Here is a 22,742-nt window from a genome sequence, read left to right as displayed (position 1 = left end):
AGGGGTTCTGATATTCCTGCAGCCAATGGTGCAGCTTTAAGATCTGGGGTGTCTAATCCTGCTAATCAAACTTATGCTGGGGCTCTGGCTAGGATGAGGGGGTCACATCAGGCGGGTGGCTCAGGAGGGAGGTCTGCTGCAGGTTTGCCATCTGCACCCCTGTCTTTCAGGCGCAGGAATGTAGTTATGCTAAGGTGGGAAGGTGGGGGTGACCCCCCTATCAGGAGGTTGGTTGTGGACAAGATTTTGGCGATGGGTTTCAAGGCGGATGACATCTTTGCTCTGATCAGTCCGGTAGGCTCCTATGAGTATGATCTCTCCTTTGTTCGCCCCCAGTCGCTCGATGTTTTTTGGGAGAAGTATGAGCATGTGTATAGGGGTCTGCCGGAGTGTGAGGGACTCGTCCCAAAACTTGTCTCACGCCAACCTCTTGTGAAGAATGTCACCATCCTGGTCAGGAATGAATCCATTCCCTCTGCTGACCTGTCTGTCTGGCTGAGGAGATTTGGGGAGCTTCTGACCCCTCTTAGGAAGATTGTGGATGAGAGGGGCATATGGACAGGTGGGTGGTCGGTGCAGATGAGGTTGCATGTGTGTGGGAATGTGGTCCAGCATCTTCCCTCCTCAGCCTTCATTGGGAAGGATAGGATTGTTGTGTTTTACCCTGGCCAGCCCAAGCTCTGTAATAAGTGCAATTCTCGGGGTCATTTCGCCTCCTCATGTCCAGAGATGAAATGCTCTCTGTGTCAGGGCCTGGGGCATTTGGCTAAAGATTGCAATAAGATCAAATGCAATCTTTGTGATGAGTTTGGGCATGCGTACAGCCAGTGCCCTGAGGCCTTGCATAATCAGTCTGCTATAGTGGAAGAGTTTTTCCGCCTGGACATGGAGGAGGCAGAGGAGAGGGGGGCTGTGTCAGGGGTCCCCAATGTCTCTGTCCCTGTTGTCTCAGTGCAATCAGTGTCTGATGGTCCATCCAATGTTGTGTCATCCCCTTGTGTTGTGCCCTCTCAGTCAGTGTCAGTGGATGTTGTGTCTGATCCTCCTGTGTCAGTCTCCCCAGTAGTAGTAGGGGTTGTGGAGGGAGCTGAACCAGTGTGCAAGGTTGCACCGACCCCCCCCCCCCTCCTCGGCGTCTGAGGACTGGAGGGCACGAGGCGCCGGGGAATGGAGTGAATGATGGTGGGGGTGCTGGGGTGAAGGGTGGGGGGACTGTTGTGGTGAGTGGAGTGAGTGGGTTGGATGATGTTGTGGGTGATGGTGGAATGGGAGGGGAGGGGGCTTTACAGTCAGAGTTGTCTCATGATGATATGGTGTGGTTGGAGGCAAAAAGAACATCTGGGAAGAAGAAGAAGAAAAAGGATGTGCCTGTACCTGGGAGGGTGGAGGTGTCCAACAAGTTTGAGGTGTTTTCTGAGTTGGAGGATGAAGGTTCTTCGGGTAATGAGTCTGTGATTTCAATGGAGGAGGAATCACAGAGGACACTGAAGCGTGCAGGGTCTCCAGGTAGGGAGGGAGGTAAGCCGGCTAAGAAATGTGTACCCCAATCATCCTGATGGCAGTTCCCACTCCTTTAAAAGTGGCGACCATTAATGTCGCCAGTATTAAATCAGTAAGTGCTCGTAACATGGCCTTATTTTTGCTCAGCAGGTTTGATGCTGATATTTTCTTTTTGCAGGAGACCCGGTTGTCTAGTTTGGCCGATATTCATCTGGCAAAGAGGGAGTGGAGGCGTGGGCCCTCCTTCTGGTCTCTTGCGGCTGAGCCTTACACTGGAGTTGCGGTACTTTTTTCCGGCATGGTAACCTGTCGGCGGATTATTGAGGTAGAAATGGGGAGATGCATGGTCTTAGACGTCTCCATGGGGGGGCAGGACCTGCGCCTGATTAACATCTATGGGCCCCAGACAAAGTGGGACAGGAAATGCCTCTTCATGAAGGTCAAGCCTTTTCTTTTTACAGCCCAGCAAGTTGTCTTCGGTGGTGATTTCAACACCGTCACTAGGACTAAGGACAGGAAAGGTACCGGAGCCAGGCTGGACTGTGATGGCTTTTTTTTAAATAAAATAGCTAGGGAGGCAGGTCTGGTTGATGTGCACATTCACTGCTGCCCAGACGACACAGGATTCACTTTTCAGCGAGGTAGTAGTCAGAGTAGGATAGATAGGTTTTTTATAAAGGGGAACTCTGCCTTCTCGGCACCAGTGTGTCAGGCGGTGGAGTTTTCCGATCACTGTATTCTGTCTGTGACTCTAAATAGCCCCGATACACCACCTAGAGGGAGGGGTACCTGGAAGCTGAATTCGGCACTCCTGGACGATGAGAAGGTGAGTCAATCCTTTGAGGATTTTTTTCAGGCACAGGTATCGATCATGGACTTTTGCAGCAGTAAGTCAGAGTGGTGGGAGCTTACAAAACGAAGGATTGTTGGGTTTTTCAAGGCTATAGGAAGAAATAAACAGCTTGATAAGTATGTCACCTACCAGCGTTTGAGGAGGAAGCTTGATAGGCTTGTCTCGAACAATGGAGATCCAGTGATGATCTCTGAGGTTAAACTCTTGCTCAGGGAGTGTCAATATGACAGGCATGCCTCTTTGGTTCTGGAAAGGAATTATGGGAAATATCACTCGCCCGACCCCTACCAGAATTGCAAACAAGGTAGAGCAGTTAAGTCAGTTGTAGGCCTGGTTGACAGTACGGGTTCCTTGACCAAGTCCAAGTCGGGGATCCTGGAAATCGCCAGGTCATATTATGCTGACGTCCTGGGCAGGAGGGACCTTGATCGGGCAGGCATGTCAGGTTTTTTGGATTCTATTCCAGGACTGGGAAACGGCAGTTCTCTGGTGAGCTTGGCAGAGGACATCACTGCAGATGAGGTGGTTAGGGCTATTGATAAGCTTGCCATTAAGAAGTCGCCTGGGCCAGATGGATTGACAGCTGAGTTTTACAAGCATTTTAAGGTTACTCTGGCCCCCTATTTGGTGGAGGTTTTTAATGGCTGTCTGAGAGAGGGTTTACTCTCTCCCTCCATGCGACAATCTGCAGTTATTCTTCTGTCAAAGGGTAAAGATTCTTCGAGAATCGAGAATTGGCGGCCCATTAACCTTCTTAATGTTGATAGGAAGATACTGGCAAAAATCATTTTCTGGCGTTTATCGTCTGCAGCAGGCAATCTACTTTCTCACCACCAGCACTGTTCGATTCAGGGTAGAAGCACTTTTTCAGCGGTGTTAGCTGTCCGGGAGGCCCTGGAACGGTGCAGGGCTGCAGGCTGGGGAAAGTACCTGCTGGCATTGGATCAGGCAAAAGCTTTTTATAGGGTCAATCATGAGTACCTATGGTTGATTCTTGGCAAGTATGGCCTGGAGGGGGGATTTATTGATTGGCTGAAGACTTTGTACAGAGGAGCTGAAAGCTTCATGCTTGTGAATGGTTGGATTGGACAGCCCTTTGAGGTTGGTTCGGGTGTGCGTCAGGGGTGTCCTTTGAGTCCTCTGCTATACGCGTTCGCAATCTATCCCTTCATCAGGAGATTAGAGTGTGGACCGTTGTGGGGGTGCCTTTGGGCATTCCTGGTGAGCCCCCTTTGAGGGTTGTGGCCTATGCTGATGACGTGTCTGTTTTCATCTCTGGGACAGAGGAGGCGAAGGAGGTGGTCTCAGTGATGGAGCAGTATGCTGAGGCATCTGGCTCACAGATCAATCAGGATAAGAGTGAAGTTTTTTGGATGGGAGAAGAAGGCGATAGCTTTGAGCTTCCGGACACCCTCCCAGAGCCCCGACAGGAAATTAAAGTTTTAGGCATCAAATTTGGTCCCGGCGATTAAGGCCTTGCAAATTGGGAAAGCAGGCTACAAGATGCCGATGCCAAGGTTGCCAGCTGGAAGGAATGGAAACTCTCTTACAGGGAAAAGATTGACCTGATTAAAACTTACCTGATCCCGGTATTTCTGTATGTCAGCTTTGTCTGCGTTTTGCCAGTGTCTCTCTATGCAAGGATCTACAGCTGTTTTTTCCAGCTGCTATGGGGGCACAAACTGAATCTCATTAAGAGGTCTGTAACCTATCTTCCCAGGCGGATGGGTGGCTTAGGTATGGTCAACCCGGTGGTATTTTTTTCTCTGATGTTTTTAAAACATAATTTTGGTAACATGCTGGCAGAGGAACCGCCTGGATGGGTTGGTATTTTTCAGTCCTGGTTTAGGCCTTTTCTGCGAAGTTGGGAGAATGGTGGGCCAGTGAAAAGCTTGAGGGTCCGACATGGTAAGCTCCCGGCTTACGTTGCTCCATGCCTGAAGATGCTTCGGCAGTGGCAAGTGACGGTGGAGGAAATTAAGTCTCTTCCTAGGAAGGCCCTGGAGAGGAGGGTTGTTGAATCTGCCTTTAGCGAGCCACTGGCCTTGAGGGATTGCCCAGGCCCTGTTATGAGGGAGGGTCTGCGTTTGATTAATCTGGAGAGAATCCCTTTGAAGTTTCGGGATTTGGCCTGACTCTCGTTCCATGGCAGACTCTATGTGAAGGGCAACTTGAAGCATCGCTCGCCGGAGAACCGTGGTTGTCCAAGAGTGGAGTGTGGAGGTGTGGAGGAGACTATGAACCATTTCTTGCTTCAGTGCCCCTTCAATATAGAAGTCTATAAGGGGGTGGGTGGGGCTCTGGGTATCCCTTTCCTTTCCCGCTTAAGTTATGCGGAGTGGTCATACGGGTGTTTTGAGTCGCATCGGGATTTTGATTTCGAGACACTTTTTCTAGTTAGCTTAGTAGTCCGTTACTTCACGTGGAGTGCACGGTGTCAGGTTTCCATTCGGAAAAAAGTCCTTCCTGTCGAGGTGGTGGTGCAAAACATTCTGGATGAGGTTGGGAAGATTCAGGTTCTTGAGAAGGACAGGTGGCGGCCGGGAGCCTGGGCAAAGGCGTGGAGGAATGTCAGGTCCCCGTAGCTGCTGTCTGTCAGTCTCTGGGTGTGCGGCTTTTCTTTCTGTCCTTTCACGTCCCCTAGATTTTTATAAGATTGAATTTTTGAAAAAAGGCTGCATGCATGGGATAAATGTGTAATCATTTCTTAGCCTGAGGGGGTGTTTAGGCGGAGGTTAGGGCTTTGTTGAGTTTAGTCATGATAGTAATAATTTTCTGTTTCTATGCTGATGTAAGCTATTTTTGTTTATATATTTATTTAATTTTGTATATATGTAAATATGTTTTTATTATGCTTGTGAAATTTTTAATAAACAAAAATTTACCAAACAAGCACTAGAGGCCCTGCCTGCACTGACCATAGGAAAATGGTGCCAATAGAAGGTTTATATGAAGCATAGGGAAAATGGCTTCCGCCCATACAGCGCAGCCTGCCCACACTTAAGACGGCACTTGAAAACAGCGCCAAACACTAAGAAAGGCAAGAAAATGGCTGCTGCCCTTACACAGATGCAGCCTGCTGCCCACACCTAAAATGGCGGCCGAAAATGGCGCCAAGCGTTCAGGAGCTCAGGGAATGAGGCCACCACGGGAATCCACTTCAGGGGACCCCCCCAGGACAAGGTAACATCTTCACACTCCCCCCCCCCCCAGGCGTTCGATGCCGCTATAGCGCCCCCAGCGGGAGCAGGGAGGGTAGGACCTGTCCTGACAGGCCAGGGGGATCTTTCAGAGCACACAGTCTTGTTATCCCCAGGAGTGGGTCTACATCCCCCCTCAGATATCTGTCCCAGGGACACAGGGGGACTTTGCATCACTCACCATACCATGGACCTTGGAGCTCCGCTCCGAGACAGCTCGCGTCCCACCCTGAGTGGGGATGCTGCCAGCCAGAAAAGGGTACGCTGCAACTCAGGGTGTTTCAGGATAATGCGTCCCGGCGAAGCATCTGCTCGCAGGCTCGTCCCCATCCGTCGGGGCTTTGTCGTGGCGAGGCCTGGGCAGACCATGACCTGCTCACGCTCATTGGCCAGGCTGGGAGACCGTAAGGATCTAGATTATCCAGTGCGAAACCTCAGCCTGGCTATCGCTTGTAGTTCACTAGGAAGATCCTCCTGACACTTGCTAGCGATAGTGAGTAAGGAAAAATAAACAAACATTTTGAAAAGAAATAAAAACTGAGACCTAGGTCCTACTCCTGAAACTAGGCAGCAAGAAACTGATCTATGAGCACAGTGTGTAAGGGATTGTGTGTGTAGGACAGCCCCTATAGGCGTGCCAAGTGAAAGCTTTCACTGCCTAGTCTACTCCTGTAGAGGGCGCATAACCCATTGGTGAAGAAACATTGAAGAGCTGCGTCTGTCAAAGGACGTAAGAGAAATTTTTTTTTTTTAGAATAGTCGCTCTTTTTGTTTATAGCACAATAAATAAAAATCTCACAAGTGATCAAATACCACCAAAAGAAAGTTCTATTTGTGGGAAAAAAAGGACATTGATTTTATTTAGGTACAGTGTCGCACAAGCACGCAATTGTCCGTTAAAGTAGCCCAGTGCTGAATCTTAAAAAAATGGTCTGGTCATTAAGGGGGCAAATCCTTCCGGTCCAGAAGTGGTTAAGGACTGGTACACAGTGTGATTTCAGATGCGACTTATGTCACACGGAATAGCTTTACAAGGGAAGTCACATTATTTCCACTGGTGCCCATCCACATCAATGTGATGCCATGCCATGCGATTTTGGAAAAGGTTACTACTGGGCTACTCTGGTGCAATTTGGCCCCATAAATTATGCAAACCACATCCAAAACGCAACCAAAGAAACACATCGCATTGCAAATTACGTCAAAATCCCATCACAGTAGTGTGAACCAAGTTAACATGAAAAGTATCCCCTGCAATGTAAGTTTAGCACTAAATGAGTTTAAGCTTGCTTCCCAAATTCAGTTCAATTTAGGGCTTGTTCCCTCCAGTTCTTATTCACACCACAGTGCTTCCTTAAAGTGGGTTGCAGCTGGTATTTTGCCACAACACACTTTACCCAAAGTCGCCCTTGGTCACCACACCTTGGCTTCATTGCAGTGCATGGAAATTAGTAAAATGTAATTTTGTAAAATTTCAATAAAGAAAGAAAAAAAAAAAATGGGGACACCAGCCTGCACACATAAAACAAGCCCTTAAAAATGTGTTTTTAAACTACAACCCAATTCCAAAAAAGTTGGGACACTGTACAAATTGATTAAAAAAGGAATGGAATAATTTACAAATCTCATAAACTTATATTTTATTCACAATATATTATAGATAACATATCAAATGTTGAAAGCAAGACATTATGAAATGTCATGACAAATATTGGCTCATTTTGGATTTCATGAGAGCTACACATTCTAGAAAAGTTGGGACAGGTAGCAATAAGAGGCTGGAAAAGTTAAATGTACATATAAGGAACAGCTGGAGATCAATTTGCAACTTTTTAGGTCAATTGGCAACATGATTGGGTATAAAAAGAGCCTCTCCGAAATCAAGATGGGCAGAGGATCACCAATTCCCCCAATGCGCCGGCGAAAAATAGTGGAGCAATATCAGAAAGAAGTTTCTCAGAGAAAAATTGCAAAGAGTTTGAAGTTATCATCTACAGCAGTGGTCCTCAGTTCCGGTCCTCTGGGGCCCACTAACAGGCCAGATTTTAGGTATTACCTTGGGGAGATGCAGACTAGAATACTGCAATCACTGAGCAGCAAATGAGATCACCTGTGATGTAATTTAGATATCTTGCAAACCTGGCCTGTAAGTGGGCCCGAGGACCGGAGTTGAGGACCACTGATCTACAGTGCATAATATCCTCCAAAGATTCAGAGAATCTGGAACAATCTCTGTGCGTAAGGGTCAAGGCCAGAAAACCATACAGGATGCCCGTGATCTTCGGGCCCTAAGACGGCACTGCATCACATACAGGAATGCTACTGTAATGGAAATCACAACATGGGCTCAGGAATACTTCCAGAAAACATTGTCGGTGAACACAATCCACCGTGCCATTCGCCGTTGCCGGCTAAAACTCCATAGGCCAAAAAAGAAGCCATATCTAAATATGATCCAGAAGCGCAGGCGTTTTTTCTGTGCCAAGGCTCATTTAAAATGGACTGTGGCAAAGCGGAAAACTGTTCTGTGGTCAGACGAATCAAAATTTGAAGTTCTTTTTTAAAAACTGGGAAGCCATGTCATCCGGACCAAAGAGGACAAGGACAACCCAAGTAATCAGCGCTCAGTTTAGAAGCCTGCTTCTCTGATGGTATGGGGTTGCACGAGTGCGTGTGGCATGGGCAGCTTACACATCTGGAAAGGCACCTTCAATGCTGAAAGGTATATCCAAGTTCTAGAACAACATATGCTCCCATCCAGACGTCGTCTCCTTCTGGGAAGACCTTGCATTTTCCAACAAGACAATGCCAGACCACATACTGCATCAATTACAACATCATGGCTGTGTAGATGAAGGATCCGGATACGGAAATGGCCAGCCTGCAGTCCAGATCTTTCACCCATAGAAAACATTTGGCGCATCATAAAGAGGAAGATGTGACAAAGATGACCTAAGATAGTTGAGCAAATAGAAGCCTGTATTAGACAAGAATGGGACAACTTTCCTATTCCTAAACTTGAGCAACTTGTCTCCTTAGTCCCCAGATGTTTGCAGACTTAAAAAAAGAAGAGGGAATGCCACACAGTGGTAAACATGGCCTTGTCCCAACTTTTTTGAGATGTGTTGAAGCCATGAAATTTAAAATCAACTTATTTTTCCCTTAAAATGATACATTTTCTCAATTTAACCACTTACCCACTGGGCACTTAGGGCTCTTTCACACGGGCGGTCCGATCAGATCCGCCTGTCAGTTTTTTAGGCGGATCTGATCGGATGCCCCATTCAGCCCTATGGAGCAGCGGATGTCAGCGGAGACATGTCCGCTGACACCCGCTGCCATCCGCATCCGATCCTGTCCGTGAAATCCGGACGGATTCATCCTGGGGATCGGATGAGAGCGGACAGGCGGTCCGCTCTTATCCGATTCCCCATAGAGAGCAGCGGGGGCTGTGACACCTCCCTCTCCGCACTGCAAGCGGAGACGGAGCTGTCATCCGCCGGCTCAGCGGGGATCGCGGATCGATCCCCGCTGAGCAGCACGGATCCGCCTATAGATCTTCATAGATTTTGGCCACAATTTCTACTGCTACATATCTTTAGTAAAAATAACCTAAGTAAGTATTTTTTGGTCTTTGTGAAGGTTATAGAATCTACAAGCTATGGTGCCAATCATTGAAAATTTATCACACCTGATGTACTGACGGACGGCTTATCTCATTTCTTGAGACCCTAACTAGCCAGTAAAGTACAAATACCCCCCAAATTACCCTTTTTTTTTAAAGAAGACATTTCAAGGTATTTAGTAAGAGGCATGGTGAGTATTTTGAAGTTATAATTTTTCCCACAATTCTTTGCAAAATGAAGATTTGTTTAAATTTTATTTTTATTTTAAAATGGTCATATTACCAAGTTATTTCACTTGCAACTACACCCCAAAATATAATCTGCTACTCCTCCTGAGTATGGCGATACCACATGCGTGAGACTTTTCCACAGCCTGACCACATACAGAGGCCCGACATCCAAGTAGCACCGTCAGGTGTTCTAGAAGCAAAAATTACACATATAATATCCTGACAACCTATCACACTTTTGAAGGTCCTGGAGCACCAGGACAATGGAAACGCCTACAAAATGACCCCAGTTTGGAAAGCAAACACCCCAACACATAATCTAGGAGGCATAATGAGTCTTTTGAACATGTCATTTTTTTCCACACGTTTTTTGAAACTGTAGAAAGAAAATGAAAAAGCGCATTTTTTTTTTTTTTTTACACAAAGTTGTCCATTTATAAGATATTTCTAACACATAGCATGTACATAGCAAAAATGACACCCCAAAATACATTCTGCTACTCCTCCTGAGTATGGTGATACCACGTGACACTTTTACACAGCCCGGCCACATACAGGGCCCCAACATGCAGGGAGCACCTTCATTTCCTGACTTACTATTACAATTTTGTAAGGCACTGATAAACACTGTAATGGCACTGATGTGGCATGGATGAGCACTGACTTGGCATGGATGTGGCACAGATGAGCACTGACATGGCATGGATGTGGCACGGATGAGCATTGATGTGGCACATATGAGCATTGACGTGGCATGGATGTGGCAAGTCTGAGCACTGACGTGGCATGATTTACCACTGACATGGCATGTATGTGGCATGGATGAGCACTGACGTGGCATGGGTGGGCACTGAGGTGGCACAGTTGAGGTATGGAGGAGGCCTACAGTCGCAGTTTCCCTCCTCTCTTCGCACACTATCGATCGTTGTGCACTGTGTGCGAGGAGAGAAATTAACTGGACACGCGTCGGTTTGTTGACAAGTGATCGCTCCGTCATTGGATGGAGCGATCACGTGGTAAAGGGTCACTCTCATTGGCCCTTTACCACGATCCGTGACCCGGCGTGCAGGGACAGCTCCATGTGCGTATACCAGGGGGCGCGGGAGCGCAATTCTGGGGAGGACATCATTGTACGCCCTCCCAGAAAAAGCCGTCCGTGCTGTAGCCGTCATTCGGCTATGGCCCGGTCGGCAAGTGGTTAAACATTTGATATGTCATCTATGTTGCATTGTGAATAAAATATTGAAATTTGAAACTTCCACATCATTGCATTCTGTTTTTATTCAGAATTTTTTACAGTGTCCCAACTTTTTTGGAATCGGGCTTGTATTTTAGGAAATGGAAGGCAGGATTAGAACCCCTGTCCAAATATAGCGTGATCTGTGTGTTCCTGATTGATACATTCACCCTCTCTTGTTCTGGTGATCATGGTCACCAAGACAAATGGAAAATCCCAAATTCTACAGTTGTCACCAGCACAAGAGGTAAGGGGAAATTTCAAAGAGGCACGTGATCTGCTGACAGCTGTTTAAAATGGGATTTCCCTTCACTTTGGGGAGATTTCCTCATACTTCCTGTAGCTTGTTCAGGAGATTTAGGGATTGATTACACCACATGCTTTCATCATGGGCAGTTTTTAAATGTATCCTAATAAAACAAAGGAAAAAGAATAGGAGAAAAAAAAAAAACACAACGCACTTTAAGGGTGCTTGGACTATATAGGGCACAGACAATCACCAAGTTTTGTACCGGGCCACTGTGAGTGGCCCTGTTAATATGTGACCAATCACAGTGATCACATAAACAGTAGTAAAAGTAATTGCTCACAGCGATCACATGGTACCAAGGCCAAACACAGTGGCCCTGTAACACATCCTAGCTGTTACCAATCACAGTAGTACACAAAATTTCATGAAAAAAACCTTTACAGTGTCTTTTACCAATTGCTTGTTACAGTGATTATCACCGTAACAATGTCACTATGGAAACTGTTCTGGTGACAGTACATTAAATAAAATGTGTACATTATATATATTTTTTTATATAAAAAAAAGATTGGGGGGGGGGGGGCCTAAAAAAAAAAGGAATTTTTTTTTTTACACTCTTACCGGTACTGTCCCTAAACACCGTCGTACCAGTCACAGTGTCCCTGATCACCACCGTTACATTTTCTGCCGGGCCTCCAAAATGTGATAAGTAGTCCGGAAATTAGAGCGATTAATGCGCCTAGAATGCCTGAAGGTGCTTCTTGTATTTTGGACCCCTCTATACAGCTAGGCTATGAAAGTCTTACACAAATGATATCCCTAGGCTCATGGTATCCCCAAACATGGCACAGAATGTGTGGTATAATATGCTGTGAGTGAGAGATAATAACTTTAATTTTCCAAAAAAAAAAAATACAACTTCAAAAAAACTTAGCATGCCTCCTACTAAAAAACTTGGATTGCCAACTTTACAAAAAGGGGTATTTTGGGAGTGATTTGTGCTGTCCTGGCATTTTAGGGTCTCACGAACTGAGATAGGCAGTCAGTACATCAGAATTACATAGATTATATATATATATATATATATATATATATATATATATATACAGTGGGTACGGAAAGTATTCAGACCCCCTTAAATTTTTCACTCTTTGTTATATTGCAGCCATTTGCTAAAATCATTTAAGTTCATTCTTCTTCCTCATGAATGTACACATAGCACCCCATACTGACAGAAAAACACAGAATTGTTGACATTGTTGCAGATTTATTAAAAAAGAAAAACTGAAATATCACATGGTCCTAAGTATTCAGACCCTTTGCTCAGTATTTAGTAGAAGCCCCCTTTTGATCTAATACAGCCAGGAGTCTTTTTGGGAAAGATGCAACAAGTCTTTCACACCTGGATTTGGGGATCCTCTGCCATTCCTCCTTGCAGATCTGGAGAAGGTTTTTGTCCAGGATATCCCTGTACTTGGCCGCATTCATCTTTCCCCTGATTGCAACCAGTCGTCCTGTCCCTGCAGCTGAAAAACACCCCCACAGCATGATGCTGCCACCACCATGCTTCACTGTTGGGACTGTATTGGACAGGTGATGAGCAGTGCCTGGTTTTCTCCACACATACTGCTTAGAATTAAGGCCAAAAAGTTCTATTTTGGTCTCATCAGACCAGAGAATCTTATTTCTCACCATCTTGGAGTCCTTCAGGTGTTTTTTAGCAAACTCCATGCAGGCTTTCATGTGTCTTACACTGAGGAGAGGCTTCCGTTGGGCCACTCTGCCATAAACCCCCGACTGGTGGAGGGCTGCAGTGATGGTTGACTTTCTACAACTTTCTCCCATCTCCTGACTGCATCTCTGGAGCTCAGCCACAGTGATCTTTGGGTTCTTCTTTACCTCTCTCACCAAGGCTCTTCTCCCCCGATAGCTCAGTTTGGCCGGAAGGCCAGCTCTAGGAAGGGTTCTGGTCGTCCCAAACGTCTTCCATTTGAGGATTATGGAGGCCACTGTGCTCTTAGGAACCTTAAGTGCAGCAGAAATCTTTTTGTAACCTTGGCCAGATCTGTGCCTTGCCACAATTCTGTCTCTGAGCTCTTCAGGCAGTTCCTTTGACCTCATGATTCTCATTTGCTCTGACATGCATTGTGATCTGGAAGGTCTTATATAGACAGGAGTGTGGCTTTCCTAATCAAGTCCAATCAGTATAATCAAACACAGCTGGTCTCAAATGAAGGTGTAGAACCATCTCAAGGATGATCAGAAGAAATGGAAAGCACCTGAGTTAAATATATGAGTGTCACAGCAAAGGGTCTGAATACTTAGGACCATGTGATATTTCAGTTTTTCTTTTTTAATAAATCTGCAACAATGTCAACAATTCTGTGTTTTTCTGTCAGTATGGGGTGCTATGTGTACATTCATGAGGAAGAAGAATGAACTTAAATGATTTTAGCAAATGGCTGCAATATAACAGAGTGAAAAATTGAAGGGGGTCTGAATACTTTCCGTACCCACTGTGTTTATATATATATATATATATATATATACACACACGCATGTAAATTGACCCCCCAAAATAATACCTTGCCACCCCTTTGCCACCCCTGTTTTAAAAGTCTAGCTCCGCCACTGTTGCCAGTGTTTTGGTATACACAGTGCATGGTGCTTTTACTAAGGGAAGCAATAAAAGAATAAAAAGAAAAGGGGACGAATGGCCTCTTTTATTTATGGGGAAGTGGCAGGTGAGGATAGCTTAGAGTAAGGAATAGGCTGAGTTAGTGTTTAGGCAGCTTAGAGCCTGTCAGATGAGAAGAAAGCTGATTGGCTATAGGGGATAGTTAGTTTACCCAGTATCCAGGGAGAATAAGCCCCTTACCAGTTTGAGCCGGGTTTTTCCCGCCTAGAAGAGTTGAATCCGATTGGTCAGAAGAGTTCAAGAGGTCCTATTTAAGGGGCCTCCTCACAGATGAATCGTCACGTCGCCAGTCAACAGGAGAAGGAAGAAGTCAGCCCAGCGGTTCCCAGACGGAAGGAGCGGTCGGTGCAGCGGCGGTCTAGAAGGGTCATCGTCGGGTGACAGCGGCTTTCCCTTTCGTTGCGGTACCAGCCCAGCGTCATCGGGTGGAAGACCGGAGGCTTCCGGAGCGGTCCTGGCCGAAGACAGAAGAGGAGAAGACAGGCGTTTCAACTTACCTCAGGAGCGATGAGCCTCATGAGAAGACTGATCGAGCGGGCGGGCGAGGCTGGAGGCGAAGATTGGGTCCGGCGGTGTCTCGAGCTGCCGCTCGTCGCGGACTCCGGTAGAGCGGCGGGAGAAGATGGAGCGGGACCGGCATCGAGAGCGGCCGCCGGAAGTGAAGTCGGACGGGGATCGGCTGACGTAACGGTCCCGGACGGAAGAGCGTCATCCTCGGCGACGACGGGCGGAGAAGACGTCACGGGAAGCGGTGTGAGCAGGCGCGTCACACCCGGAAGAGCCGGCCAGGGGATCGGGCCGGTGAAGAGGCGGCGCAATCCGCGCCATCGTTTCTCCCCTCCGGTGGAGGTCCGAAGAGCCGGGAGGGGCAGCGGAGCATCGCCGAGGAGCGGCCAAGCGGGAAGACCTGCTGCGGGTGACGGAGCGAGGGCCCAGTCGGCGGTGGCAAGATCGGTCGGCGGGACGAGGAGCTCGGAGGGGATCGCGCCGGCAAGATCAGGTGAGGAGATCTTCGTGGAGACTGTGGTAGCCCCCTCCCTGGTCACTAGGCCCCCCCGAACATTGCACATGGAACCGGACCACACCACCAGGGGCGCTGTTGCTCAGGACAGCGCACCCCTGCCTGCCATGTCAGGATTGTTACAGACTTTCCTGAAGGACTTTAAGTCCTTATTAGAAACCAGCACAGGTGCTGGGTCGAGTACCCCTGCTACTGTGCTGCCGTCCCCAGCTGCCATGTCTGCCCCAACTACTACTATATCGGGCGACATGGTGGCTCCCCAGCCTGCTCCTTCACCTAGAGATGTATGGATTCCCCCAATGGGCAATTTGGAGGTTGAACCTCATAGGCCCCAGAGTTTACATTCCGATATGTCAGCTTCTTACCTCCTAGCTAAAGCGCAGAATCTGCCGGAGACTTCCCTTAGGGAAACTCTCACCTGTGAGGTGTCCCCGTTAGGTTTCCACTTATCTGAGTCCGTTAAGGAGAGGATCTGGCAGGGACATTTTATGGATATGTTGTCGCTATTACCTTCCGCTAAGGATTTTGTTGCTAGGGCTGATAAGAAGGACGATGATGAGAGGAGGCGCCCTATTTCCAAGTCTTTCAACAACTGGTTGCAGGGCTTTTTTATTTTTTCGTCGGTTATGTGTGAACGTTTCCCTGCTAAAAGCGTCGGGTTGTTTCAGCATGCCGATATTATACTGGAAGCGTACAAAAATTTCGGCGGAACCTCCTGGTTTCAGTACGACGTGGCTTTTCGCCAAAAGCTGGCGGTGCAGCCCGCTATGAAGTGGGGAGTAAAGGATGTCAGCCTTTGGCTGGACCTTTTTCTCCCACAAAGGTCAATTTTTCCCAGGCAGCCCTTTCCGAGCCAGCAGCCCCAAGCCTCCTCCTCGGGTTTGCAGTTTAGAAAAGGAGTGTGCTTTAACTTCAATGAATCCGTCTGCAAGTGGCCGGGTTCATGCAAGTACAGGCACGAATGCGCTTTTTGCTCTGGGGCCCACCCCATCGCAAAGTGCTTTAAGAGGCAAGGGGGTCAGGCCACGGGTGTTCTGCACAAAGGCGGTAACCCCAGTGAGCCTCACCGCCATGCTCCCGTGGCTTCAGCGTTACCCCGACAGGGCGAAAGCCAACCTCCTCACTGAGGGTTTTACAGATGGTTTTCCCCTGCCCAAGTTTTACGGTCAGGGTTGTAGGTTGGTGGACAATCTTAGGTCTGTTGAGGGTTTGGAATCAGTCGTGGAAGAAAAGGTGAGTAAGGAAATTGAATTGGGTAGATTCGCTGGCCCTTTCTCGGTCCCCCCCTTTAGGAATTTTAGGATCTCCCCTTTGGGCATTGTCCAAAAGAAGGAGCCTAATACTTACAGGCTTATTCATCATTTGTCGTTTCCTTTCGGGGATTCTTTAAATGATGAGATAAGCGAGGATTTAGCTACAGTCCAGTATTCCTCATTTGACGATGCCCTAGTGAAATTAAGGGGCCTAGGGAGGGGGGTTTTGATGGCCAAGGCTGACATTAAATCGGCTTTTCGTCTGCTGCCGGTACACCCGGACGCATTTAATTCCCTGGGGTTTTTCTTTTCGGGCAATTTTTATTTTGACAGATGTCTCCCTATGGGATGTTCATTGTCATGTTTTTATTTCGAATGTTTTGCAACCTTTTTGGAATGGGTCGTTTCAACATTTTGTGATTCGACCGACATCGTTCACTATTTGGACGATTTTTTGTTCTTGGGGCGGGCGGGATCTACAGACTGCTTGCGCTTACTGGATGGTTTTGTACAGTTGTGCGAGCTTTTTGGGATCCCGTTGGCTCATGAGAAAACGGCGTTGCCATCTACCTGCATTCAATTTTTAGGTATCACCATCGACTCCGAGGTAATGGAGTTTAGGCTCCCGCAAGAGAAAGTGTCCAAACTCAAACATTGTCTATTGTCTTTGATCCGGAGGCGTAAGGTTCGTCTTAAGGAGATGCAGTCCTTGCTTGGTTTGCTGGCATTTGCTTCCAGGGTCATTCCCCTGGGTAAGCTATTTTCCAGGAAGCTGTATGCGACGATTGCGGGTCTCAAGTCGCCCAATTCTCATGTGAGGTTAACTCAGGAGGTCAGGGAAGATATGTTAGTGTGGTTCCAGTTTTTGTCGGATTTCAATGGCAAAAGTGTTTGGCAGGAGGAATTTATCCTGGACAAGGACTTTTGTCTTTTTACGGATTCAGCGGGTTCGGTTGGCTTCGCCGCCATTTGGCGCACACACTGGTGCGCCGACCGCTGGTGTCCGCGATGGGTTCAGTTGGGTTTCACACGCAACAGTGTTCTTCTGGAGCTCTTTCCAATTGTGGTGGCCCTGGAAGTCTGGGGCCATCACTTTCGGAACAGGAGATTGATGGTTAGGACAGATAACAGGGGGGTGATGTTTGCTATCAATTGTTTATCTTCAAAATCCCCTCCTGTTATTGCATTATTGCGTTATCTTGTGTCTAAATGCTTGTCCTTTAATATTTGGATTAAGGCGACTTTCGTCCCGGGCAAAGATAATGGTTTGGCGGATGCTTTGTCTCGCTTACAGATGGAACGCTTTTTTACGCTGTTTCCGGAAGCGGACGAGCTGAGCTGTCATTACCCGAGCCACTTGTGGTACATAGTTTAGACTTGGTGGCAAGGAATGTATTGCGCTCTTTGGCTCCGTCGACCATGGCAGGATACCAATCTGCATGGTCTCTATGGGTGTCGCATCTCCAGTCATCGGGTGTATCCCCGGATAGTTTTTCGGAACATTTGGTGCTGTCATTTCTAAATTTATTGTTCCATAGAGGGTATGCGTGGTCTCACGTGAACAAAATTTTGGCCGGAGTATCGTTTTTTGTTAAGTTACGGAATTTCCCTTCATGCGTTTCATTTTTTACGGTGCGTCAAGCCATGAAGGGATATCGAAAGGCGACTTTTTTGCCTGATTCCAGGAAGCCTGTCACTGTCTCACTTTTGGTGAATTTGTGTTCAATTACGTCGTCCGTTTGCTTTTCTTATTATGAGTCGGTCCTTTTTCAGGCGGCTTTTTCGTTGATGTTTTTTGCGGCACTGAGAATTTCTGAGCTAGTGCCGACTAATAGGACGTTTAGCTCCGGTCTTTTTGTCTCGGACGCAATTTTATCTGACATGGCCTGTAGCATTTTGATACGTTTCTCTAAGACGGATCAGTTGGGTGTTGGGAAGCGTGTCGAATTGCACAGGTTCCGCAACTCGTCAGTATGTCCGGTGCGTTTACTGAAAAAATTTTTGGCTATTAGAGCGGACGGTTCCGTATTCTTGTTCAATCATCAGGATGGTAGGCCATTAACTGGCTATCAATTTAATGCTGTTTTTAAGAAGTGTCTCGTTCAGTTGGGGCTGGATAAGGAAAGGTTGACTTCCCATTCCTTTCGTATCGGTGCCGCTACTGAAGCTGCGAGATTGGGTCTTGATGATCAATTTGTTAAAAAGTTGGGTAGATGGAAGTCGGATGTTTTTCAATCTTATATCCGCCCTGACACTGTTTGTTAAAATTTTCAGGACGATGCCTGACCATATGGATCATCGGACACTCTTTCGTGCACTGGGCTCGTGCACGAGCCAGAAGACGTTCCTACGGTGAAAACCTTGGCTTAGATCCCAATTTTTATAGGATTCAGTGGTTTAGCAAGAGAGGAATGCTGTGGTCGGAATTTCGTCCCGAAATTTTTAGACTTCTGCAGTTTCTTCCCCCCCCGGATATACTGGTAGTACACCTTGGGGGGAATGATGTAGGTAGAGCTAGGACTTTGGATCTGATTTTTGCAATCCGGGATGACCTACAATTGTTAAAGTTGTCGTTTCCTTTTATGACAGTGGTTTTTTCGGAGGTCATCCCGAGACTTGCCTGGTTCAAGCACTGTTACTTGAGACCATTTGAAAAAATTCGTAAGCGCGTCAACAGGGCTCTGGAAAAGCTGCTGCGCGTCGTCGGGATTTTATCTTTCAGGCATAGGGAGTTGGAGGGTGGTACTAGTGGGCTGTACAGGTTTGATGACACCCACTTATCAGATATTGGCCTTGATACTTTTAATGCCAACCTGAGTACTAGTATTGAAGAGGCCGCGTGTTGGGGGTGTGCCAGGCGGGTGTGAGCCGCCTGCCTGTTGGATGTTTTGATATATTTATTTGTTAATGGCAACCTGGGTCGTTGGGACCGGGTTGTTTTTCTATACTGCTGTTTTATTCAAGTTTAAAAAGATTTATCGATCTTTATGTGTGAAATAATAAACGGCCGCGGCCTCTTTAATTCCAAAGTTAAAGTCTGAAGGTGTCTTATTTAATATTTTAAGATAAGGTTAAGAAATCCTGCCTACTGCCCCATAAAAAGAAAAGGGGACGAATGGCCTCTTTTATTTATGGGGAAGTGGCAGGTGAGGATAGCTTAGAGTAAGGAATAGGCTGAGTTAGTGTTTAGGCAGCTTAGAGCCTGTCAGATGAGAAGAAAGCTGATTGGCTATAGGGGATAGTTAGTTTACCCAGTATCCAGGGAGAATAAGCCCCTTACCAGTTTGAGCCGGGTTTTTCCCGCCTAGAAGAGTTGAATCCGATTGGTCAGAAGAGTTCAAGAGGTCCTATTTAAGGGGCCTCCTCACAGATGAATCGTCACGTCGCCAGTCAACAGGAGAAGGAAGAAGTCAGCCCAGCGGTTCCCCCCCCCACCCCCCCCCCCTGTTTTTGTTTGTCGCGGTCAGTTTGTTATTTTAGGGTCACCTTCGGTCACAGCGAAGGGGGACGTTATTTTATATTTGTGTTTGGATGTTTTGATATATTTATTTGTTAATGGCAACCTGGGTCGTTGGGACCGGGTTGTTTTTCTATACTGCTGTTTTATTCAAGTTTAAAAAGATTTATCGATCTTTATGTGTGAAATAATAAACGGCCGCGGCCTCTTTAATTCCAAAGTTAAAGTCTGAAGGTGTCTTATTTAATATTTTAAGATAAGGTTAAGAAATCCTGCCTACTGCCCCAAACCCATTACTTCCCTGCTGACAGGACTCTGCCTTGTTTACATATGCGGTGCTCTGTCCTGTGTGAATTCCCGGCAGTCATCCATTGGCTGTCATTTGTTGTGTCTATTCACAGCACAGCCGGGTAGGCAGAGCGGTGTGCATGCCCCTCTACCTGGAAGTCCTGGATCACGTATCTAGTATGTGATCTGACACAGGAGAGCTGCCTTGCACTTCAATTTTGCAAAGCTCTGTGCAAGCAGATCTGTAAGTACCAGCAATTTGCAGGGAGCTGTGACAAAGTGAGGGGGCGCACAGATATTAAAGCATTAGTAAACCAAAAACATAACATAAGGCAGCTAACCAACCATTAAATGTGGTAGCTGCATTTTTGGTTAATTTCTATGCTCAATTATGTAATATTTTTTTTTTTTATTTAGCTTCAAAAATATGACTTCAAATGTAAAAATGAGAACCAGTGGCAGAGTGTCTAAGTAACGGGGCAGCACCCCATTACTGAGCATAGGCCAGGGCCAGTAAAGTTGATAATTTTGCTGCCTTGTGTTATACAATCTGCAGAGGAGATCTCCTCCTATAGGAGATGACAGCACATCCTGAATAAATAGATGGACCCTACAAGTGACACACTCAGCATTCCACTCTCTCTTTTACAGGCCGCAGGCTAACGACCGGTGTTCCGTGAAAAAACCATACCCGTGAGAAAACCATACCCTCGTCACTTCCGGTGCACCTACGGAGGGTATGGATTTCTCACGGTAGTTACATTTGCGGCGGTTCGCTTAAAACAGCTCCTCTGCAACATACATCATCTCCGCTCCTTCCCCTGTCACTTCCCTGATCTCCGGTAATAAATATAAAAGCGGATCACGGAGCTGCGATCGCCGTTATTTACATCTCATACACCCGCCGCCGCTTTTATATTTATTAGGGGAGATGAGGGAAGTGACAGCGATAGGAGAGGAGATGATTGATGTTGCAGCCGAACTGTTTTAATGTACCCGCCGCAAGCATTAAATTACACACAGTGCCGTGAGTATTTCATGCCCTCCGAGCATGCGCACTTGTCACATTCTTTGATTGTCAATTAGGTATCCGGGGCTCTGAGCATGCTCAGCTGTTTCCCACAGGAAGTGACGATGGTATGGTTACTTCACGGGGTATGGCTTTTTAACGTTACACCGGTGTTCCGTGAAAAAACCATACCCATGAGAAAACCATACCCTCGTCACTTCCGGTTCCGCTACGGAGGGTATGGATTTCTCACGGTAGTTAAACTTGCGGCGGGTACATTAAAACACTTCGGGTGCAACATAAATCATCTCCTCTCCTATCGCTGTAACATCCCTCATCTCCGGTAATAAATATAAAAGCGGATCACTGAGCCGCGATCGCCGTCACATTTACGTCTCATACACCCGCCGCCGCTTTTATATTTATTACCGGAGAGGAGGGAAGTTACAGCGATGGGAGAGGACATGATTTATGTTGCACCCGAAGTGTTTTAATGTACCCGCCGCAAGTATAACATTAGAAACAGTGCCGTGATACTTTCATGCCCACCGAGCATGCGCACTTCTCAAATTCTTTCTTCTTCAATCACGTATCCGGGGCTCTGAGCATGCGCACTACTGCGCTGCTCAGCTGTTTCAGACCGGAAGTGACGAGGGTATGGTTTCTTCACGGGGTATGGTTTTTTAACGTTACACCGGAGCCTGTACTTCCTATTCCCCGCCCCCTTTAGCACAACCCCGCCCCCCAGAATAGCAGTAGACTAGGGGAACGCTCAGCGCCGCTGCTCTGCCCATTATTGATCCTTATTTTACCAATCACTGCGCAGCTCGTGCTAAACAGGAAGAGGTGTACCCTGACCTCCCTCTGACCAATCAGTCGGTGGTAACCGCTGACGTCACCTTTACCCTCCAGCGCTCTCTTCCCCGCCTCCATCTCGAGCAGCCTCAGAACTCAATACAAAAGCAAGATGTCTTCAGTGGCCGCCACCGGGCGCCTCCCGCCGAATTTCACCTCGACACCCCCCCACCCCGCCCGTCACTGGTCTGCGCTGTGCGGCGTGTCCCTTGAAGGGCAGTTCCTGGAAGAGCGAGGGCCTGGTGTTACGTACCGCCACGGAGTCGGGTGTCACAGGGGGAGGAGGGGGAATGATGCGTTTACCTTGATGCAGTATGGAGGCTCGTCATATGTAACCAGCATGTACCTGTCGCCCCTACTAGCCGGATCCCGGGCACGCAGCTGCGGGGACACAAACACAACAAGGGAGGGGGGAGTGAATATCACACAACAAGCCAATAAACCCCCATCCATCCCCCCTCCCCTCTATAGATCACCGTCCTCCGAGACTCACACACAAGTCCCGTTCGTTACCTTCATAAATATCTCAACCGCGCCTTTGGCAATATCCAAATAGGTGGTCCCCAGATACGTCCGCTGGTTCATAGAGGCGGACGTGTCTATGAGGAAAAGTAAAATAGGCATTTTCAGCGCATGCTAGGCAGAAGCGCCAGCCTGAGCTGCCCCGAATGCCGCCGTGTTATGTCCCCCCCTGGCCGGCCGGAGGGTATCTTCTCATCTACGGCACTTGGTTAGGTTTGGCGGTTAGAGGGGGGCCGGTGTACTGCCGATAGTTTCAACTGTACACTATGCACGAGAGTTGGATTTTCCGGCAAGATGTTGCGCCAGACATTTGGAGCTTACATATATATAATGGAGAACTGCAAGTCCCAGCATCTCCCTTGAAGTATGGAGAACTACAAGTCCCAGCGTCCCTCCCCCTCCAGTAATATATATATATATATATATATATGGAGCTTATATATATATAATGGAGAACTGCAAGTCCCAGCATCTCCCTTGAAGTATGGAGAACTACAAGTCCCAGCGTCCCTCCCCCTCCAGTAATATATATATATGGAGCTTATATATAAATATTATATATATTTTTATATATACAGTAAAACCTTGGTTTGAGAGTAACTTGGTTTAACCACTTAAGCCCCGGAAGATTTTACCCCCATTCCGACCAGGGGGTATTTTGCGATTCGGCACTGCGTGATTTTAACGGACAATTGCGCGGTCGTGCGACGCTGTACCTAAACGAATTTGGCGTCCTTTTTTTC

General features: G+C 47.3%; 1 protein-coding gene across 2 annotated transcripts in view; it reads right to left on the bottom strand.

Annotated features, from left to right (window-relative positions):
• The window catches only part of LOC309560003 (integrator complex subunit 6-like), a 227,018-nt gene extending 204,856 nt beyond the window's left edge, over positions 1-22,162 (bottom strand). For both annotated transcript variants that reach the window (XM_082263487.1, XM_082263488.1), the window contains exons 1-2: positions 21,991-22,162; positions 21,781-21,858 (exon numbers count right to left, since the gene is read on the bottom strand). In XM_082263487.1, coding sequence (XP_082119613.1) covers positions 21,781-21,858; positions 21,991-22,101 — 189 coding nt within the window. In that variant the 5' untranslated portion in view covers positions 22,102-22,162. The remainder of the gene's footprint in view (positions 1-21,780; positions 21,859-21,990) is intronic.
• Between the last annotated feature and the right edge of the window lie 580 nt (positions 22,163-22,742).

This window comes from Pelophylax lessonae (assembly GCF_965119305.1).
Source record: "Pelophylax lessonae genome assembly, chromosome: 7".
Taxonomy (NCBI): domain Eukaryota; kingdom Metazoa; phylum Chordata; class Amphibia; order Anura; family Ranidae; genus Pelophylax; species Pelophylax lessonae.
The sequence above is the reverse complement of the archived record's forward strand: the minus strand, read 5'-3'. Positions and strand labels throughout refer to the sequence as shown.